This window comes from Vipera ursinii (assembly GCF_947247035.1).
Source record: "Vipera ursinii genome assembly, chromosome: 2".
NCBI lineage: Eukaryota > Metazoa > Chordata > Lepidosauria > Squamata > Viperidae > Vipera > Vipera ursinii.
The window spans coordinates 243,241,068-243,264,901 of record NC_139513.1 but is presented as its reverse complement, the minus strand read 5'-3'; the positions used below and the strand labels follow the sequence as shown (position 1 = coordinate 243,264,901).

General features: G+C 38.5%; 1 protein-coding gene across 3 annotated transcripts in view; it reads right to left on the bottom strand.

Annotated features, from left to right (window-relative positions):
* Positions 1-23,834, bottom strand: part of DTWD2 (DTW domain containing 2) — an 86,377-nt gene that overhangs the window by 49,912 nt on the left and 12,631 nt on the right. For all 3 annotated transcript variants that reach the window (XM_083356265.1, XM_083356263.1, XM_083356264.1), the window contains exon 2: positions 5,204-5,294. In XM_083356265.1, coding sequence (XP_083212391.1) covers positions 5,204-5,294 — 91 coding nt within the window. The remainder of the gene's footprint in view (positions 1-5,203; positions 5,295-23,834) is intronic.

Here is a 23,834-nt window from a genome sequence, read left to right as displayed (position 1 = left end):
AATTAAAAGTCTCAGTGCCTTTTGATACCATCAACCATTTGGGGCCCACTTGGGGAGTTGGGGGGGCATAGTTCTATGTTGGTTCAACGCCTTCCTCTGAGGTTGGTCCCAATCTATGTTGATAGGGAGCGAGAGGTCCCGCTCTCGGCTCGCTTTCTGATGTGCCACAGGGCTCGGTGTTTTCTCCACTCATTTTTAACATCTACATGAAATTGCTGAGCAAGATCATTTCTCACCATGGGATGTGGTATCACCAAGATGCTAATGACACCCAGTTACACATCTCCATCCCGTTGATGTGAGTGATGCTGTGGATCACTCTGGATGTTCTTTTGCAATGCTTGGTGGCTGTGTGCCCTGGATTCAACTGAACTCTAGTAAAGGGGTGGCTGTGGAAAGAGGTCCCTCTGCATCCAGGAGTTTATCAACTTTGGTCTTGGAAAAAGTTCCACCCACCCCACCCCCGACAGACCTGTTGCATAAGCTAGGTCTTCCTAGACTCAGAAAGAGCATGTAGCAGTCATGGCTAGGAGGGCTTTTGTTCAATTTTGTGTTGTGCACCAGTTTACTCTTTCCTAGATAGGGAGGCTCCCTACTCGGTCACTCATGTCCTGGTCATCTGCTATCTGGACTACTGCAATGTGTTCTACATGGGGCTACCCTTGAAAAATATACGAAAACTTCAGCTGGTACAAAATGTGGAACCATGGGCAATCTCAAGTGCCCAAAGAATGGTGCATGTAATACTTCTGCTACACGAGCTGTATTGGGTGCCAATCTGCTTCCAGGTCAAATTCAAGGTGTTGGTCCTGATCTTTAAAGACTATATGGCACTGGACCAGGTTACCTGTGGAACTATCTTCATCCCATTACATCATCCTGTTTTACCAGGTCAGGCAGGGGAGGAATGTTCTGCATCCCATCAACCAAAGAATTCTAACTGGTGGGGTCTAGGAAGAGAACCGTGTCTGTCATGTCCCCCACCCAATGGAAAATACTTCCTCTGGAGATGAGGTGGACCTCTACTTTTTTGGCATTCTGTAAAAGCATAAAAACATGGCTCTGCACACTTGCTTGGGGGTACACAGGTGAACATGCAGTAAAGGGGCTGAAAGCCCTCCCTGCCTTTTAATCAGCTTTTAACATCTCTTGCCTCTTTTAAATTTAATACACAGTTTTTTATGCTTTTAATCTTTTATTGTACAGCATCCAGAATCCCGGTATGAGATGAGTAGTTCTTAAATATGACAAATAAATAAACATAGTAAACAAAACAAACAAATTAGTAGCATGGTGGCAATGGGTACACCATTGGGAGATCTGAAGGATCAGATTGGGTATAGATCCTCTTGCAGAAAAATCCAACTATACAGTGATAAAAAATGATAGTAACTGATGGTACATAATGATAATCAAATAGCATCCAACATTTGGGAAAGCTGCATATAAAATTGAGAGTTTGATATGTACACAAATGTATTTTCTGTTGTGCTTTTTTAAATTTACCAAACAATGCAGAATTTTGATGGAATATATCTTGTACTGACATAGACCAGATGTAGAGCGTTCCGTAAGACAAGTTTTTAAAATGAAGCAAAGTAGGCTAATTCTGTCTGTGTTATAATATTGTTTTAGCATAACAGCTCACTTCTCTCTAGGCATCTTATTTATATTATTTCCAGCATGTGTATCCAAGGTGCTTAAAAGTAAAACCTGGCTCATGTCCTGGTTTTTTCATTGTTATAATAGAGGAACAACTAATCTAAGGAATTTTGATAATATGAACACCTGTACTGTTAAAAGAAAAGTATAATTATTTAAAACTGCTAAAATAAACCAGAATTATCAAAAACGACCTCACAGATATTTGGGATTCTTCCAGAAAAAAGAGCTTTTCCATTTCAACTACCAGCTAATTAACACTTGTCATTTCCAACTAATAGTTAACGACAGAACTGTCAGCCCATCAGTACTCCATCAATAATTCATGCTCTCAGGTCTATGGTTAGATACACACCCCTTCTTACTCATATACTGTACATTTGTTAGCATCTCCCCCTTCCACTGTCACGTTCCTGTGCTTATTGAAGTGGCAAATGTCTGCTACCTTCCACAAGCCGAATGTTATGTATTGGCAATGCTGCATTTGGCTTTCTTTTTCTAATTATGCCAGTTTGCTGCTAGGAGCTGGAAGCTGGGCAAGCCAAAAATCCTTTCCAGTAAGAGATCAGATTGTCCTTTCATGCGCAGGCAGCTATGTCACTATTTCTGAAGCATCTTTCAGTGCCTTGAAAGCATTTCCTTGACCTTGGATACAAAGCTAGTGGCAGAAGAATACAATGGAACTGTTTGCAATTAGGATGTCATTTGATCAAAGAGGGCTGTTCTCATCCCATTACTGGGAAAATACCTTTGGCTCAAAGTCCCAACAGCTGCTTCAGTAAGTTAGAAAAGATTTGCTTACAACTCTTAGCACACTAATGTAGCTTGTTTAGGCTGCATCCATGTTTAGACATCCATCCATGATATACACCACTAAGATAGACATTTTCTAATAATTCTAGTATTAATAAATTATTCTTTGAGACTCGAAAGCCGTGCAACGGGGTAAGCTTCCGTTACTAGCCCCAGCTGTCCATCTAGAACAGGCATGTCAAACTCGTGACATCACATGACGTCGCTTGATGTATCGTGAACTTTTCCCCATTGCCGGCAATGGGGTGGGTGCGGTTTCGGCATGATGCATCCGGCCTGCGGGCCCAGCAGTTTGACATGCCTGATCTAGAAGTTTGAAAGCATGAAAATGTGAGCAGGTAAATAGGTACTGCTTCAGCAGGAAGGTTGCTGCATTGTGTGCCCCTCGGTGTATAGCTATGCTGGCTAATGACCACAACAAGTGTCTTTGGACAATTCTGGCTCACTTGGTGAAGAAACAGAGTTGAGCACCACCACCTCTAGAGTCGGACACAACTGAACACGGGAAATCTTTACTTTTACCTTACCATGAAAACTACCATGGCCAAGCAATGCTATGGCTTCAGCCTAGCAGCTCTTCAGCATCAGTAACAGAAATGAAAATAGAGCTGAACTGATGGGATAACCACTCTTCCAATGGTCATCTCCCAATTTGCACTGGCACTGTTCCAGCAGAATTTATAATTTACCAGATAAAGAAAGCAAAAAGAAGCATTTCAAGGAATCTAGAATACACTATCAAGGACTTCATAGTTACCATCACATACAAAAAAATGGTAGAATTTTACACCAGGATAAAATCCGAAACAACTTTTCCTTTTCCACAGAACCAAAGAAAAATGTTGCTGCACATAATTTCTCATTATCTGCAATTAGAAAATTTGAAATGTGAAGCAATTTAATATTAAAAGATCATTCCTGCAGGATCGTTTTAGTCTACTTTTCACAGTAGCCAACTACATGCCTCTGGAGTGTTTGAAACCAGATGGACACATAGCCCTCCCACTGTTATTCCTCTTTAACTGAGGTTGGAAGCAACCTCTCCTGAATGTGGAAGAGATTGAGTATTCAAGAATCTTACAGCTCCTCTCATGCATTATATAAACCCCACACAGGCAAAATATAAGTCAAAGTAAGCAAACAGGCAAATAGGCTATATCTCTCAAGCCTTGTGTAATAAATATGCCTGGGATTCATCTGGACCTTGCCAGTGAATTGGGTAGGGAGCAGGGGGCTGCAGGTTTATAGAAAATAATGCCATCTAGTTCTACTTCTCATCAATTTTTTAGGAGTGGAAAACAAAAACAATATAGCATTCTATTACATGAAATACCCTAAGACTATATTCTTGCTGACTAAATAAAATATATTTTTATTGCAAAGTCCAGTCCTTTGGTTGTGCAACATATATCAATTTTGCCACTTCTGAATAGAAGTGTATCATATGTGTCTCTGCAGTAATATACTGTATGCAAACTGTTGTAATTCCTACACCATTCACCTGAGTTGGATGTAAATACCCTCAAATTAAAGCTGACAGTCTGCCGTTAAAGCACATTGTGTTTGTTTCATTCCAAATCCATTGTGGTGATGTATAGAGCCAAAGATGTTAGAATTGTGTCTATGTCCCAATATTTCTGGACCTGACTGTAGGTATTGAATGTAGTCTGAACATAAAAGTGAGTTGAAATATAATCATATATTGTAGAATGAATGAGGATCAAAAGAAAATAAAACAATGAAGAAAGAATGAATAAACTGAAATAAGAAAATTAAAGTTTTCAGAAGCTGCAAAATTATTAGAGAAAAAGGAGAGGTTTGAAGAATCAAAGCAATATATAAAGCTACCCATTTATGGACATGAAGGCAACAAGGATGATTTGTAAGGGCAGAACAATATAGAAAGTAAATGATGCTGATATAGTCTTAGCTATGTTAAGTATTTTCCTCTAATTTGTTTTACCTATTATTTCTTTACTATTGTAGTTCACATTTTACACACTATTACTATTTTCCATTACGTGCATTTTGAATTGATTACATGCCTTCAAATCTATATTGTGTGTGTGTGTGTGTGTGTGTGTGTGTGTGTGTGTGTTACGGGAAACAAAAAAAAATAAAGGAAATGAGTTAGCTTTACTGATAAGATTTGTCATGGTTTAGTTTTCACTTGCAATTGTACTTTTGCTGATAAACAAATAGCTTACCAACCGAAATCCGGATGGCCCCCGACCTCCGCACGTTCCGGCGCGACTTAAAAACTTACCTGTTCCAGCAGTCCGGCCTGGCCTGATAGCTCGAATTGGGGTCTCAGTTTGTTTTTTACTATTGTTTTTTTTCACTATTGTTCATTCTGTATACCTACCTTATTCTGTACACCGCCCCGAGTCCCTCGGGAGAAGGGCGGTTTATAAAAACAAATAAATAAATAAAATAAATAAATAAATAGTTGAATTTGTTGCTTCCATTAACATTATTTCTTTACTATTGTAGTTCACATTTTACACACTATTACTATTTTCCATTACGTGCATTTTGAATTGATTACATGCCTTCAAATCTATATTGTGTGTGTGTGTGTGTTACAGGAAACAAAAAAAAAATAAAGGAAATGAGTTAGCTTTACTGATAAGATTTGTCATGGTTTAGTTTTCACTTGCAATTGTACTTTTGCTGATAAACAAATAGCTAGTTGAATTTGTTGCTTCCATTAACATTATGTACTCACCTCTGCCGGATGTTGGATAATGTACAAACAAGTAGAGACTTTCAAAGGATGAACTGGCAAGAATGGACACAGGCACACCTTTTGAGGGCGACTATATTTAAGAAATAAATAAAAAACAGAACAGTTTAGAAAGCATTATTAAACTTTTATTATTTTATATTTTAACCTTTACCTTTACTCACACTTTTGCCTGAATCACAGAATATTTATTTAGGAAATGAGAATGTGAAAATTCAAAAAGATTAAATAACAAAATTGAAATATGGGAATTAAATTATATGGGCAGTCCTCAAGATACGACCACAATTGAACCCAAAATTTCTGTTGCTAAGTGGGACATTTGTTAAGTGAGTTTTGACTCATTTTACAACCTTTCTTGCCACAGCTGTTAAGTGAATTACTGAAGTTGATAAGTTAGTAACATCGTTGTTTAGTGAATCTGGCTTCCCCATTGGCTTAGCCTGTCAGAAGGTCACAAAAGGTGATCACATGATCTCAGAACGCTGCAACCAAGATAAATGTGAGTCAGTTGCCAAGCACCTGGATTTTGATCATGTGACCACGGAGATGATGCAATGGTTGTAAGTGTGAAAAACAGTCATAAGTCCCTTTTTTCAGTGCCATTGTAACTTCAAATGGTCACTAAATGAATTGTAAGTCGAGGACCACCTGTGCTGTTATACACTCTATGTAACAGAGAAATAACAAACAGTTGTAAAGGTATAATAATGGATATTTAATTGTCTAAAATTGCATATTTTGAATATATATATATAGGATGTCCTCTCTTGTTCAGAAGCTGAGATGGCCCTGGATGAGCGGTATTTATAATGGGTCCTCAAAGTTCTGACTGTTGCATGTAACTGTAATCACGGTTACATGATTGTGATCTGGCTGCTTGGCTACCAGGTTGCCCTTACAATGGCTGCAGCATCCTAAGGTTGTTTTTTACCTGCTGAGATGAAGAAAGTAGTTATTTATTTTTTTTATTTATTTTTCATTTCTTTTTTTCCCCCTTTCTTTTTATTCTTCACATCTCTTCCCCTTCATTTTTGTAATTTTTTTTGTAGTTTAAATTGGCTTTTATCCTTTATATTTTTTGCAGATGGTTTTAAGAACAGTTTGGCTAATGGTGGCTCTTAAGTAGATTCTATGTCAGTCAGTCATTAAGACTAACAACGTCCTTGCCAGTCAAGGAGACCTGCAGAGCATCTTTATTGTGCTCACTGCAACACATGGTATGCCCGAGGACTGACAGATGCCCCAGCTCCTGTTCTTTATCCTCTGACGGTGAATGCAACTGCTCCTGATTATTTCTGGCTGGATCAGCCTCAAGCGCCTGAATGCTTATGACTTCCACCGGCTGAAGTCCATCCTGCACTCCCAGGAGAAGATCCCTGATCCCAGAATCCTCTGAGGTGGTGCTCTTGAGACTTTGCCCTCTGGTAATATAATCACTGTTGAGTTCTTGGTGCTCTCTGAGCTGGGTTGTTTTTAGGAAGATGGTTCATTACCAGGCTAGGAAACATCATCAGCGCAAATGTGAGTGAGGCTTATTGGCCATTTATATATACAGTAGCTTGCCCTGCTGGTAAAAGTGTGGCTTTCTCCCTTCCCGGTTCATTGACGAGGATACTATTTCTTGTTGATTTTTATTTAGTGCTGATTCCTACTTATGTGGATATTAGCTGTTGGAAGAAGTGCATTCTATTTCCTTCCTAGGCTTCCTCTAGCAGCCAACACTTGGCTAAGCAGAAAACAGCACCAGATAAGCAGGGGTTTGATCATAAAGGAGGCAATGTGCATCACACACACACACACACACACACACACACACACACACGAAATGGGAAAGAAGAGAGACACTTTGCCATTAAAAAAAAAAAATAAAATTCACGAGCAAAATTGGCATCAAGAGGGAGAAAGGAAAACAACAACAACCCAGAAGCACAATAGCACTAAGAGCCCTCTGCCTCAGCTTGGCTTTGCATTCCAAATCAGCCCCTCATTCAGGCACTCAAGTATTAGCATACTGATCTTCTATTTCTTTGACAAGAGATTACCAGATCATCTGAATTAATGCAATCGGAATAAGACGGTTCAATATTTTTTTTAAAAAAAAATCCAACCTTGCAGGGATCTGTACAAACTCTTAATGGCAGTATCTATGAAACCGTTTGATTGCTCTGTCAAAGGAAACATACAGAAATACCGTAATAGAAATTAAAGAAAAATAAATAACAAAAATTAAGGCTTGAACTTCCAACCTTCCACGCTTGGACAGGTTCAAGAGGGTGACTGATGATAGATGATGCTGGATGGGAAAGGGGAAAATAGCAGGGTATTTAGCCTGGTGAAAGAATAGCAGGGTATTACTATCCTGAAAAAGGGACGCGGTGGCTCAGTGGGTTAGGACACTGAGCTTGTCGATCAGAAGGTCGGCAGTTTGGTGGATCAAATCCCGAGTGCCGCGTAACAGAGTGAGCGCCTGTTACTCGTCCCAGCTTCTGCCCACCTAGCAGTTCGAAAGCACGTAAAAATGCAAGTAGAAAAATAGGGACCACTACGGTGGGAAGGTAACAGCGTTCCGTGCACCTTTGGCGTCTAGTCATGCCGGCCACATGACCATGGAGACGTCCTCGGACAAGCGCTGGCTCTTCGGCTTTGAAACGGAGATGAGCACCGGCCCCTAGAGTCGGAAACGACTAGCACGCATGTGCGGGGGAACCTTTACCTTTTACCTTTACTATCCTGAAACAGTCTCGCATTAAACTGTGCAAAGGCAGCAACAGCTTTTAGCCTTTACTGCTAAGATGTGATAAATATATGTTACAGATGCAGCACAATTTTTGCCAATGTATTTTCCTTCTGATTCAAGGATGGGAGAAAAACACATTAGCAAGAAAATGATTTGCTTTTAAACAGCCAAAAAAAATAACTTTCATTGCAATTTCTCCCTTGTTGACACCTAGTCTGACATCACTAATTCGTTTTACATGACTCTATATATTTCCAAAACAGCTGTCACACTGTCATGATTTTCAATCTCAACAATCTGAATTAATGGAACGTAACAACTGAATAATTCAGATTTTGGGGTATCACAGAAGTTTAGGTAGGAGAAATGGGCAAAGGGACTTAAAACAGCAATATTTCTTAACAGGTTGATATTCACACTCAACTTTTAAAATTAAAAAAAAGCTATTTATTGAAGATTTAGAAAATGGAGGAAAGGAACACTTTATCTTGCTTTGAGCTGCTACATTACAGGTAGTTCTCGACTTACAGCCACAACTGAGCCCAACAGTTCTGTTGCTAAACAAGACCGCTGTTAAGTGAGCTTGCCCATTTTACAACCATTCTTTCCACAGTTATTAAGTGAATCATTGCAGTTGTTAAGTTAGTAACACAGTTGTTAAGTGAATCTGGCTTCCCCACTGACTCTGCTTGTTAAAATAGGGGTCTTCAACTTTGGCAACTTTAAGCTTTGCTGGCTGAGGAATTCTGGGAGTTGAAGTCCACAAGTCTTACAAGTTGTCAAGGTTGAGGACCCCTGTGTCAGAAGATCACAAAAGGTGATCACCTGACCTCTGGACACTGCAACTATCACAAATACATGCCAGTTGCCAAGCATCTGAATTTTGATCACGTGACAATGGGGATGTTGCAAGTGTGAAAAGCAGTGGTAAGTCACCTTTTTTCAATGCCGCTGTAGCTTTGAATGATTACTAAACAAATGGTTCTAAGTCAAGGATTACCTGTAATTACATGACTTAATACTACAGACTCCTCTGATTTTAAGGCTGAAGGAGACAACCTAACAGATTCCAAGTCTGTAGTTCAAGGAGCAACAGATTATCAGCCACCTGTAATTGATGAATCTGGCTCCATGGTCTCTGATCCTGATAGTAAGGTATCAGGGCATGTTCTTGGAAGAGTGCCAAGCCCTAAATTATACTACCATGAGAAGCTATTGCCACAACAACTCAAGAAAAGGAAGTGTTCACTCAGCAAAGCCAAGAACTCAGATCACATAACAGTTTGCTCTGTTTCTACCCTCCAAACTAGAAATAATTCTCTTGCTTCCTTGATCTGTGCTCCTGTGATAGCCTACTTTAAATTCCCCAGATTTTTTTGCCATATAATGGGACCTTCAGTTTGGACAGCCTTCTGTGAAATTCTTTGGTGCTTGACCGAAGGATGACCTTGGACTTCCTTCAGCATTCCTGCTCCAAACTTTTAAGGCTAACAGCTTACAGCACTGGCATTATTTATAAGGGCAAACAACCTCTCTCTGAACAGTCTTTGCTACTTTCTGTATAAATTGCTGCCCTTTAGCCCTGACTCAATCATTGGTAGATTTATAGCATGCTAAAAAAAAGTTCTGACTTATAATTCCCTTGCTTTCTGTTTGCAGCAGTCTACGATTTTTGTACACGTAGGGAGTTTTAGTCAGAAATGTTCTGAATAAAGCATATATCCTTGAACTTGTGACAAAACCACTAAAAACAGCCCTTGGGACTAATTCTGGGAACCTCACTGTTATTATTCACCCAGTTCCATCACTGCAGAGCATGGGTGTCAAACTCACCGCATCACATGATGCATTGCAACATACCGTGACTTTTTTTGCATTGCTGGAGCTGGGCTGGGCAAAGCCTCCATATGATGCAACTGCCCCACAGGCTAGCAGACACCCCTGCTGTAGAGTAACCATTAATAGTAACAAAATTAGAGAGACATAGAAATAGAAGCTAAACCTATTCTATACTTATTCTGTGACACACACACACACACACACACACACACATTAAACATTTCCAAAGTATGTTGTTACCAAATATATTACAGATTTTTGCTTCAAATCAGAAAGCTAAATACAGCAATGGTATTGCCTATTATCTCTGTGTTTTCATGTTCTCAAAGAGGTATATTTTTATTTAAAAATGATTTTAATTTTAAATTAAATTCAATTTTAAACAATCATTTTAAATAAAATAATACACTAAATAGCCTCTTTGTGAACATGAAAAATTAAACACACACATACACACACACAATTCATTTTGAATCCCAAAGAAAGAGAGATGGGCTGTTATCTGAAATAATCAAGTTTCATTTTGAAAGTTGAGACACATAACTGAAAAGTTTCCTGGCTTAGAATTGCAACAGATAAGATTGCCATTGTGTATTGGAAGTTGCTTTAGATTGACTCTTGTATGCAATTGAATTCTCTCAGATTAGGTGTGAATCTATGGTGGCTAGGAATTCTGAGATTGGTTGGGTAAATACTTGATTAGTCCTTCATAAAAATTTTAGGAAAACATTAAGACATACTAGATGCCAAGTCTATTAAACCTATTAGTTGCCAAGCCAATTCTTCCATGCCAAAAAGCTGCCTTTGTTTTCTAAAGATTTGATTTTTCAAAAATCCTCTTCCTGCCCTTGGAGATCCAGTAAATTAAGCTACAAGAAAATCAGAGGATTCATTTTGAATGTAGTTTTTATCTTTGGAAGGGGACTCTTTTCTCTTCCCGTTTGCTGCCAAATGCCAGAAAAAGCGTGAAGAGAAACCTAATCAGCTGTTTATAATTCCTGCCAATACTATCTTAAGGAAAAACACCTTGGAAACATGTGCATGTAATCCTATTCATATTTACTTAGAGTAAGTCCAAATGGTTCAATGGAGCTTATTCCCAAATCAACATAATTGGAACTGTAAAATTAGTCTTCTTAAAAAGCAATTATTAATTTATTTTAAAATACTAATTTGACAAACAGTTCTATTTTATATTTGCATTGTTAGTATGTGAAATTAAACAAATTCCTGTGCCATCACCATGATTTTTTGTGTTCAAAAAAATAAACAGTTGCTCCATTTTATCCTTTAGAGATTTATTTTTTTTAAGTTTTTAATACTGCAATTTCACTTCTATTTCTAAAATGAAAGAATTGTGTTTCTTCCAAAATTACAATTGCTTTATTGTATTTATGTTTATGTAAGTGGACTGGTTAGTTTGAGAATAAGGAGGTAAGATATTTTGGATATACCTCTATTGTGTCTAGGAGAGACACAGGGATACAAGTACTCTGTTCTGTTTGGGACAAATTATAATAAAAGTCTCTTGCTGGAAGCTCCTCTAAGTGGAATACCTATTTTTAATTCATTATGGTTAGAACTCAGATAGTTGAGAATATGAAAAAGTAAATTCCAGAGATGCTTTGAAGAGACCTTGCATCTATTCACAAGAAAGAGCACATTGCCAGCCTGGAAGAGGAATAATTCCTTCCTGGTCATGGGAAAAGAGTAATAGGATAGAAATGGGTATTGATTATACAAGTTGGGACAAGGGTGAGTAGACACATTAAAAAGGAAAGGTTATAGCAGCTTGCCTCTGTCTTTCCAACACTCAAGAGTAGGCCTGCTGATAGGTAACAGTTATGTGTTCGGCAATGGGTAGGTGAGCTGATTGGGTGTGAATGGCTGGGATTTGTAAAGACTAAAATCTGATGTGCTGGTAGTCAGAAGTTCCATGGCTAGAGAAAGTCATTACATAAACATGATGGCCTCTGGATAGGCAAAAGAAGAGGTTGTTTTCCCCTTTGAAATGGGTCCATGTGGATTTCAAGTGTGGAATCAATCACTTGCTCAGGGCCAGGAAACTGAAGTGGTTATTGTCACGGAGGAATGTCTATTGGAGATTCTCAGTCATTCAGATCATAGATGTCCCAAAGGTGCTTTTTCAGGAGGCAACTGTTTTTATTTATTTATTTATTCGGTTCATATACCGTCCTACTCCCGAAGGACTCAGGGCGGTTTACAAGGCAAAATTTAAAAACAATACAATATAAAATTAAAATAAAATAAAATTAAGTCTAGCCCCAAAAAATTAAAATCACAATTTAAAAACATTAAACCCCTCAGTCCAGACCAGATAGCTCAAAGAGCCAGGTTTTTAGGTCCTGGCGAAATGAACGAAGGTTGGGGGCAGTCCGGAGTTCCGTTGGCAGTTGATTCCATAGGGCAGGCACGCCCACAGAGAACGCCCTCCCCCTGGGGATCGCCCGTCGGCAATCCTTGACCGGCGGTACCGAGGAGGCCCTCCCTGTGGGAGTGCACAGGACGATGGGAAATTGACGCTGGCAGCAGGTGCTCCCTCAGATAATCCGGGCCCATGCCATTTAGGGCTTTGTAGGTCATCACCAGCACCTTGAATCTCACCCGGAGGGCAACTGGAAGCCAATGCAGCTCGCAGAGAAGAGGTGTTACATGGGAGTATCGGGAGACTCCCATCACAACTCGCGCAGCTGCATTCTGCACCAGCTGAAGCCTCCGAGTGGTCCTCAGGGGCAGCCCCATGTAGAGAGCATTGCAGTAGTCTAGCCGGGAGGTCACGAGCACATGGGTGACTGTGCATAGGGCACCTCGGTCCAGATAGGGCTGTAACTGGTGCACCAGGCGAACCTGGGCAAAAGCCCCCCTGGCCACGGCTCCTATATGATCTTCCAAACTGAGCCGTGAATCCAGGAGGACGCCCAGGTTGCGGGCCCTACAACGGGGGGTAACACCTCATCCCCCATAGTTAACGATGGAAAAGATTGGTTAGTCTGAGATGCAGGTATGCACAGCCACTCAGTCTTGGCAGGATTGAGACGAAGCCTGTTTCTCCCCATCCAAACCCAGACCGCCTCCAGGCAACGGGACATCACGTCAAGGGCATCACTGGGTTGGTTCGGGGTGGAAAGAAAAAGCTGGGTATCATCAGCATACTGATGATACCCCACCCCGAAACCACAAATGAGCTCACCCAGCAGCTTCATATAGATGTTGAACAAGAGGGGAGAGAGGACCAACCCCTGAGGAACTCCACAAACGAGAGGCCTCGGGGCGGACCTCTGCCCTCCCGTCAACACCGACTGCGAGCGGCCCAGGAGGTAGGTAAGATGCTTTTTCAGGAGGCAACTGGACTTGTTTTTCTTTGAAGATGTTTTGCTTCTCATTCAAGAAGCTTCTTCACTATCCAGTCAGAGTTGAAGAAGCTTCTTGGATGAGAAGCAAAACGTCTTTAAAGAAAAACAAGTCCAATTGCCTCCTGAAAAAGCATCTTTGGTGTCACATGGAGATTTTGGTGGAAACTAGAGATGCATAGATAGCCAGGCATGAGGTCTTACTCATAAAATTGGGTTTTAAGGACAAATGAAGACTTTTTTGTTGCTACACCATCCCCCTGAGGCACAACAGCATCCCTCCTCAAGCACCTCAACTGTATAACTAGGGTAGTGGAAGTTACCCAATCAGTCAGTCCAGCAGGATACAATAATTGATGTTAATATGGACCAGACATGTCAAATTCACATCACGTGATGTTGCACAACATTATTGGAGCTTTTTTGCCATTGCTGGCAATGGGGTGGGTGTGGTTTCCCAATGATGCATCTGGCCCGCGGGTCGGCAGTTTGACACCCCTGATATAGACTAACAAAAGAGGATCAGGATTGATACACTATCCATTCCTTAGGTCAAAGAGATCAATCCACAGTGCAGTCAAATACAGCCCTAAAACCTGGCTTGAAACCCAGTTGAAAAGGGTGTCGATCGGTGTTTTTCAAGCTTGGCAATTTTAAGATATATGAATTTCAACTCTCAGAATTCCCTAGTCATGTTGAAAAATGGAACTGAACTGAAAATGGAAAATCTGCAAACTGAAATACTGAGCTGAAAAAGGATGCTGGATATGGATTTATTTTGAAAAAATACCGTTCCATATACAGAACAGCCCTGGAAAAATGAGAGGCGTGGTAGGAAGTGGGGAAGAATGATAGGACATTATGTGCTGAGACATTAAGAACAGAGGCTGAGGAGAAATGGAATGGAGGGAAGCTCCTAGGAAAATCTGGAGCAGTGACCTATGGATATGTGACACAAGGAGTTATTGAGAAGGACAGGCAAACCAGGTTAAGCCATGTTACTCTTGCCTTTCTTACCTTATAAACTCACTCCAGAATACTTCCAGGTTTTGTTGTGGCTGAATCCCTAAAACTTTTCATATCATATAGTTCAGTGAATTTAGTGAATTTACTTCAGTGTTTATCAGAGCCACTTCTGAATATTTTATTTATTAAAGCGATTCAGGGAAGCCCAACATTATTTTGCTGTTCTAGACTTAAAATGTCTTCCACCTCCTTTTACCTAGCTAATGGTTCCTGCATATTTCCATCAATGTCATGTTCCTTATTCTCTATAGTTTAGCAGAAATTACAGTGCAGGATGGTTTATTTTTGACATGTTTGATGTATCAAATTCAGCACTTGTTTGGGCACAATCCTGCATAGAGTCATTTGAAAATATTCTATTTTTTAAAAAAAGTATATAAAGCTCTGTTTGGCTTTTATTGCCCCTGATGCAATATTTTCTGTTGCTTTATACAACACAGAATATGTACATTGCAGATCTAATGAGTTTGACTACATCAGTCTTGACAACTGTAAAATAAATTAAAAAGCATAAAGAATTTTTATAAAATGTACAAATGAAACAGAATAAACTCTCTGCAAAATTTCAAAGCACAAAAAATACATTAGAGAAATGCACCACTGCCCTCTGCAGTTCAATCTAAAACTCTATGCTCAATTTTCATGTCTATCTTTGAAATATATTTAAAGGTTTCATTAAAAATAAGAGTTTAAAGCACAGTACAAAACAATAATTAAACTAAAATTCATAAATTTTGTGGTAGAAACATGCAGTACAAACCAGAGAGAGACACAGATGGACCAGGGAAATGAAATGACCTAGCTCTCTTACATTGTCAATGAAGACTTGCAATATTCCAGTTGAAATAAATTCTACGGGTTTATTACTTAGAGCTACAAAAATCTGAAGTGTCAGTATTTTTGCTCTCATCAAATGCTAATATGGGTATTTGAAGCCTAAAATTTGGTAATCTTATTTTCTCCGCTTGTATGCATGTGTGTATGTATGCATGCATCTTTATGTGTGTATATACACACATATAGCTGGATATCTTTGAGAGAAGAAAAGGGAGGAAAAAAACTATTTGCAGAAAGTTTAGCACTAATTTCTATTGTGGTCAGCAGGCAAACCCTTATGCATATTTACTTTGCAGTGAGTCCTACTGAGTTAATGATTCTTATTCTCAGATAAATATTCTTAGGCTTCTGTCCTGTTCAGACATTTTAAAATCCTATGAGGTGTACTGCTGTTAAAGAGGGAGTGGGACTAGAACAGACATGTCAAACACAAGGCCCGGGGGCCAGATCCGGCCCGCAAAGTGGTTTCATGCGGCCCGCGAAGCCATCCTGGAAACAGTGAGGGAACGGCCCCCACTGACTTGGCCCTGGCCCAGAGACCCTCCTTCTGCCAGAGACCCTCAGATCTGTCCCACTCCTGCCCAGGCTCCCATAGGCACCCTTGATGCGAACGATGTAGAGCTGGCCATGCCCACCCAGTAGGCCATACGCACTCTAGCCACGCCCACCCAGTAGGCCACACCCACCCAGGCCACACCCACCCGGCCCCCTGAGGGCAACCGCAATGCTGATGCGGCCCTCAATGAAATTGCGTTTGACACCCCTGAACTAGAATGTACTAGCAAAGACTTCTTCTTTATTTAATTTGATTTCCAGACTTCTCATAATAAAGATTTTTCACTGATGAAATGAGGCAGGAAGGGAGGAGAAGCCACCACTTCTGTATCGCTGAAAGTGAGGACATTAGAAAAATGTGTGCATTCTATGGATTAAGATAATTAAGTTTCATTCCTTGACTGGATTCCTACTTTCCTGATTATTCAAATAATACTGAATAATGCCAAACAATCTTCCTGGCATTTATGAATATTACACTAAGGAAAATATCAGGGCATATTCAGCCATATTTATTAGCTATGAAGACTGTATCAGAGTCGGTAAGAGCCTCAAAATAAAACAGTCTTGTACAAATGGAAAAAAAATCAGCTATTACTGCCCGCCAGATCAGTTGCTATTCACAGTCATGAGAAAGAGTTTCATACAGTTTAATGTAGTGTTTCCTAAACCTGGATAAAGGATCCAAAATTGGGTAAAAGTAATTTTTCTTTGGTTAACACACAAGTCCATTATCCAATCACAACCGGGACATTTAAATTGACTCAATGTGCTTTATCTTGGGTAAAAAGAAGGATCAGCAGTTTTAGGTAATGAATGAAAAAGTTTCGGAAACACTGGTTTAATGTATGTCTATTTATATTGTTTCAAGAAATATTCTTTGAATCAAGAAATGCATTTACTCCATCACCTTCACTTACTGTATTTTTTGCTGTATATCTAGTTTCTTCTTCCACCATTCCTCACCCATATTGCATACAGAAGCCTCAATCCTGAGAAATTTGGATTAAGTACATTGCTAAAATTCACACACACATAAAATCCTTTAAGCACAAAATGCACATCTAGTTTTAAACAAACAGCTGCTATTTTCACCTTATGAAAAACTGATTTATCAACTATGTAATTAACCCACTATCCTATTAAGGAAGCTAATAAGACATTTCATTTTTAAAAGATCCATTCATTGTAAATCTAATTTAAGAAAAATAAATAACACAAAACATAAGTGTGCCAATTAAACATTCATTAAAACATGCAATAGTTTGATAACCATATTTGCAAAAAGCAGCTTATTGCAAAGCATTTTATTCATTGTAATTTTGAGTCCTTTAATGGTAGAATGAGGAACAATTAAATATTACACCATTTTTGTCAAAAATGAATGCTTCACAGACAAAAGCTGGAGATTTGGGTTTTTTGTGGAGGTGAACAGATAAGATTACTGCACAATCAATACTTTTTTATAATTAAAATAACTATTTGTGCCTTAATAATACATCAGGAGACATTGGGACGAAATTTGAAAAGCCACAATTCTGCCTTCTCCATCATTTATTCTTTCATGTTACTAATCTGCCATGTACTTTAATAAAGGAAAATTATATTAAGTTGCCTTGTTCCAAAACTTGAAGTATCTTTTCTTGTCTGCACACTACATACTGACATTTTAATTAGTTTGAATAATTCAAATCCTGGCAACAATTGGCATATCATATTTGTATGTTATAGATCTCAGATTGAACTTGGCACTGAGCTCTCCAACTTTTTGAATCAGTGGTTGCATAAACTTGAATAACTGTAATATTAAAGGATTGTTCATGAAATTTAAATAATAATATTTGGTCACCTACTGCAATGTACCCAAGTATCATCTTTGCTATATTCTATTTGACTAAAATATCATTACTTTTCTTCTGTTTTTTTCATGAGTAGTAAACTGTATGATTTTTTTAACTGAAAAAAAATACAGTCGAGTTCAGTTTGCTGATATTAAATATATCCATGTTCAGCCAATTCATTTCTCCTTTCACCATGTTGAGTTTTTGCACGTTTACACTTGTGACATTCCATGTTCTTACGGTAATTCTGTCTTGGTAGCTTTCAATTTTCTTCTCCTGCAACATCACATAGGAAAGCTTTTAATTTATGTTGCTGAATGCTGTTATTACTCTGAAAGATCCTCAGCTTATCCATACCCACAGCCCTGACACAGTGAGGAGCGGTTTATCATACGTACTCCACACCTGATGCAGGGCTTTGTGTTGCCGCCCCTCCAGAGCTGAACAAGGTGTACTTTACAATACTCTTCCTGACAATTCCAATCACAGAGCTCCATAGGGCTCAATTTAAGCCACTGACATTTGATTTTAGCTTTCATTGTACTTGTATGTATTACATATGATATATTATTTGATTCGGGTATGTCTAAATGTTAATGAAGCTACTGCTGCTTGGCTTCTTGGCACAAGCCCAGTCTTGTATTTCCTGCTCATGTATCCCATGCCAACTGCATTTGCAATTGCCAACAGCAGACACCACTGAACTGCCTGGTGTGGTTGCATCAGCATGCTGACACTCTCACTGTGACAGATTTCTCTGAGTATGACAGGATTGGCTCAGCATGACAAGATTAACACAGGTTCACCAGCCTCAGGGTTGTGGATCAACCTGGGGGGGGGGGGTGAGCAGGCCCATCTAATGAACTGCCAGGCTGTGACTGGAAACTTTGAAGTAGTATAAAAGGAAGTGGTACAGAAATCCCAGTGGGTCTACTACTCACCACACCAGCTCAATGTTGACTCAGCCTTCCATCCTTCTGAGATCGGTAAAATAAGAAGCCAAATTGTTGGGGGCAATATGCTGACTCTGTAAGCCGCTTAGGAGAGGGCTATAAAGCACTGTGAACTAGTATGTAAGTCTAAGCGCAACTGCTATTGCTACTGAATAGTAGTGCTGGATGCTATCTCACTTGAGGGACATTCCATCTATTTCTATTAAATAATTTCAGGATTTTTAAGAATTAAAACACAAACATATAGTTACAATGATGCTAATCACAACATAGCAACAAATTACCAATTGCATTAATTATCCAGCAGGCAGTTGAACTTTTGTTTCCTTACTCTCAGGTAAAATATGTAGCTCGGAATTTAAATAAGAACCCCTATGAGAAGGGAAGAAAAAAAATCAACAATTCATTCTCTATTTTCAGCTAGAAAGAATGCGGAATCTGAAAGTGGACCTTTCAGACATCAAGCCTTCTTTCACACCTCAAGCTAAAGATATAACGAGAGAAGGTTAAAAGAAGTTCTATAATATCTCCTTCTGCATACAAGAAGAAAACTTTTTAAAATACATTTTGATATAAATGTAAAAAATAAGCAAATAGTGGATTATGGCATATTTAGACTTTATGATTTATCAGAATAATCTAAAAGAGTAACCGGTCTGATCTATATATTGATGAAAAACCTTTCTATATTTTATTTTTGCATTTTAAAGGGCAAATCCCAAGAACAAATTACTATTTTCAACTTTAATTTAATTAAATAATATACTTCATTTATAATTTTGTATTGGGGAGCCAGTTTGGTGCAGTGGTTAAGACACCAAGCTAGGAATCACAAAATGGTTAGTTCTAGTCCTGCCTTACGCACAAAGCCCATTGGATAGCCTTGGGCCAGTCACTCTTTCTCAGCCCTAGAAAGGAAGCATTGGCAAACTGCTTCTGAAATCTTGCCAAGAAAACTGTAGGGACTTGTCCAGGCAGTCACCAGCAATCAAGACTGACTCAATTTTAGAGAACGAGTTTAGTCTAGTAGTTAAGGCACCTGGCTAGAAACCGGGAGACAGTGCGTTCTAGTCCCAGCTTAGGTATGAAACCATCTGAGTGACTCTGGGCCAGTCATTCTCCCTCTGCCCACCATGTCGGTCTCCAGCAACAAGCTGGTTGGTCAATTCCTGTCACAACTAATGGATCAACACTCAGATTCATTGAGGACTCTAAACTTGCAGGAAAACACTAAGAATATATATAAATATTTGTAAATATATATTATTTAAGTACTTCATTGATATTTTTCAGTAATTGAAAAGCTGGCATTTCATTTATTATATTGCATATATTGAAAAGCAAAATAATAATGGTTCAATATAATAATAATGGTTTAAAACAGGTCATTATTCAAATTAATATTTTCTATTGTTAATAGGGATTCTGATATTTTTCTACAATATCAGCCTATACTGAAATGTACTCCTTTTCTCAGTGGCATATTAGATACATGCCTTGAGGCAAGACTACAGTTAAGGTAATTACAGAAGACAAACGTGATCTGAAGGGTAGTAACGTTAATTAACAAGATTTATCAATTGATGAAAGGCTTTTGTTCTCATCAGCCAACAGAGTTGGTTTACCATTGTTTTTTAAATGCCAAAATTGGCAGCCACTCTTTGAGGCACAGCATGAATTGTCCTGAAAAGATCACAACATATCATGTAATAACTAACCTCTGATAATATCTTCAAAGTAGGACAACACGCTACTTCACTAAACAGCGGGTGTAAAATATGCTAGTGAGGATGCCCGAATGTCACAATGAAGCTACTACAAATAACGATATGGGTTCAGTTCTTCAGAAAGGTAGCTGAGATAACAGAAGGTAACCAGAAATGCTCTAGTTTTTGAATAATCAAACAGATCGTCATAAATTGGAAACACACCTAATTACTAAGTATGCTTAAAAATCCACTGATATCTAAAATCTACTTTTGTTAAAATTGATTTGTAAAGCTTCCTCTCAATATTTCCTTCACGTTGCATTATAAAGGTTGCAATTCTAAACACAGCATCTAGGAAACAGTTCCAGTGAAGAAAGTTGAAATTCTTGAATAAAATGTGCACAGGATTGTAGTATATGATATAGGCCCTAGGGTAGAACAATGATATCACTGAAATAGGTAAGAACTTTATGTCACACCTAAGTGGTATATAATATTGGTATATGGGCCACTCAGTCTAGGAAAAGTCTAGGAACTGCATCCTGAGATTCAGTGAAAGCAAAACTACTGCTCAATCATAACCCATATTATGAATTGAGGATGCAAAATTTAAAAGACCCTCTAAATAATACACAAAGTTCTCTAGTAAGTGAACTTCTCCTTTATATATACCATACTATTCATCTTAATGTTGGACATTTTCCCTGCATATAATATTAATAATCATATAGGTGAAGGAAAAAAGCATAGAAAAATCATGCAGTTCTGGGAAAATTGACAAAATGGATCTGGGAGTGGAGGGCTTTTATACCCTCTTTGGGCTTTGTATTTTCTATTATTTCTTTGGGGAAATATAATATTCTGCCTTTTTTAATATCCCCCAAACTATTTCCTTCTCGGGGGGGGGTAATGGTATAAAGTTCTGTGCAAATTATTGTGGTTTGTCAGTTATGGTCGCTGGATTATTATATTGTATGAATCCATCCAATTGTGTTTTCTTCATTACTTCATAATTGAACGTATCTTTAACAGAATAGGTATAGTAAATCCTGGACGACATGGAAGTTATAAAACAAATCAATTTGTATCTTCCCCATTCTGCAACTCTTGTTCATGAAATTATGAAATGAAAAATGGATCTGAACTGCATTAATGGAAAATTTCCTAATCATTTGAATATCTAAAAGACACACTCCCAAAATACTAATTTCTTTTTTCTTGTACTTTCTACTCTTTCTTTCTATTCTCTTTTCTTTAGGTTTAGTTTGTATTAGATTCTGTGCTTATAATTAACATTTTTACACACACACACACACACACACACACACACACACACACACTTGACCAGATCTAATGCTATTTTCTCCACCAAGGTCAAATGATAGAGCACAGAAATCAGTGCTAATAAAAGAATATCTCTGAGTGACAGAAAAAAGAATAGCTTGTTTGTGCCCTCCACTGACTAATCAAATAGAAGATCTGATAAAGGAGTTACAAACCTTCTGCTTGAAAACAATTTGTGTCTAAAAGCAGAGACTTCTTTCATAAAGATGATGACTGCAACTTAATTGCTGCCATACTCCCACAATAAGCCATAGATGACCAATTGTAGCTACTGAGTGAATTCAGTAGTTCTTTCGGATATTCATTTTGATTACCCACTTCAATCTGTTTTCATAGAAGAGCTTTCAGAGAAAATACATGACTTTGTAGTGTACAATCTAACTCCTCCTGTCTCTGATTGTAATATCCTTTCAGAGTACTGACATCTCCACAGATAATTGCCTAACCTGCTTGACTGATATTTCCCTGTGTTTACAGAACATCTCCTTTATCTTGTGGAATACTGCTAGAAGATTGACTGAGAGTATTCACATACAATTTTTATTGTATGAAGCATTTTTGAAGCACTGAGGGAGCTGAATATTGCAGTTTGAATAACACTTTCCCTGGAAGATGTGAGGGGCACAATATGTTGGACTGTTGATTTCTACTGATCTTCAAAAAGAAATTATTAATATGCTCTTTCATGCTCACTGAGCATTGGTGGAACTTTGAAGCATGAATACTTTATTTTGCTACTGATTTATTTATATCTATCCCCACAATGCCTAATTTTACAGATTAAAGAATTAATGGTGTAAATTTAAGTTATACATTGCCAGCTAGATATAGTTATATTTATTCACAAATGGAATTATAAGGATGATCTAAATTCAAAATTGGGGTGAATGATTTAGTGATGCATCCCCACCCTTTCTAAATAAGGGCACTCGAATATAGTAATTATAGTAATGTATGTTGTTGTTAGCTGCGAAGTCGTGTCTGACCCATCATGACCCTATGGACAACGTTCCTCCAGGACTTCCTGTCCTCTACCATCTTCTAGAGTCCATTTAAGCTCACGCCTACTGTTTCTGTGACTCCATCCAGACACCTCATTCTCTGTCGTCCCCTTCTTCTATTGGCCTCAATCTTTCCCAGCATTAGGCTCTTCTCCAATGAGTCCTTCCTTCTCATTAGGTGGCCAAAGTATTTGAGTTTTAGCTTCAGGATCTGGCCTTCTAAAGAGCAGTCAGGGTTGATCTCCTCTAGGACTGACCGGTTTGATCGCCTTGCAGTCCAAGGGACTTGCAGGAGTCTTCTCCAGCACCACAGTTCAAAGGCCTCAATTCTTTAGCACTCAGCCTTTTTTATGGTCCAGCTTTCACTGCCATACATTGCAACGACAGGGTGATGTCTCTGCTTTTTAGTGTGCGGTCTAGATTTGCCATGGCTTTCCTCCCGAGGAGCAAGCATCTTTTAATTTCTTGGCTACAGTCCCCATCTACAGTGATCTTGGAGCCCAGGAAAAAATCTGTCACTACCTCCATTTCTTCCCCATCTATTTGCCAGGAATTGAGAAGGCCGGATGCCATGATCTTGGTTTTCTTAATGTTAAGTTTCAACCCAAGTTTTGCACTCTCCTTCACTCACAACAAGAGGCTCTTTAGTTCTTCTTCACTTTCTGCCATTAGAGTGGTATCATCTGCATATCTTAGGTTGTTGATATTTTTTCCGGCAATCTTAATTCCAACTTTTGATTCATCTAGCCCTGCCTTTCTCATGATGTGCTCTGCATATAAGTTAAATAGGCAGGGCGACAGTATACAGCCTTGCCAGACTCCTTTCCCAATTTTGAACCAATCAGTGGTTCCGTGTCCAGTTCTCACTGTTGCTTCTTGGCCCACATATAGGTTTCTCAAGAGACAAATAAGATGGTCTGGTACGTCCATCTCTTTAAGAACTTGCCACAGTTTGTTATGATACAGTAATGTATAGCAATGCATTTTTTTTAGATACTGTCCAGTGACCGTCTGACAAAGCTGTCAAATTGGCAATTTTCTAAATGATGCTGTGAAGAGTAGCTAACATTTTGATATGGATCTAAACATTTGATCTTCCACTATATATTGATTCCTTATATCCTGGTCAGCAGTCAATCAATCAGTAGTCTTTACTGTGCAACTGATAGAATTTATTCACTTTCATGACAAAAATTACAAGGCACAAAGTAAAAGTTTTTTAAACATTAATTAAATTAAACAAATTAAAACCTACATAATATAGCTGCAAGTAATGAAATCCTTATACAAATATATTTAGTTATAATTAAATATACTGAAATATTTAAAATCTATAATCATTTGAGTCATTAAAATATTAACATGCTAATACACTAACCGACTAAAACATTAAACTT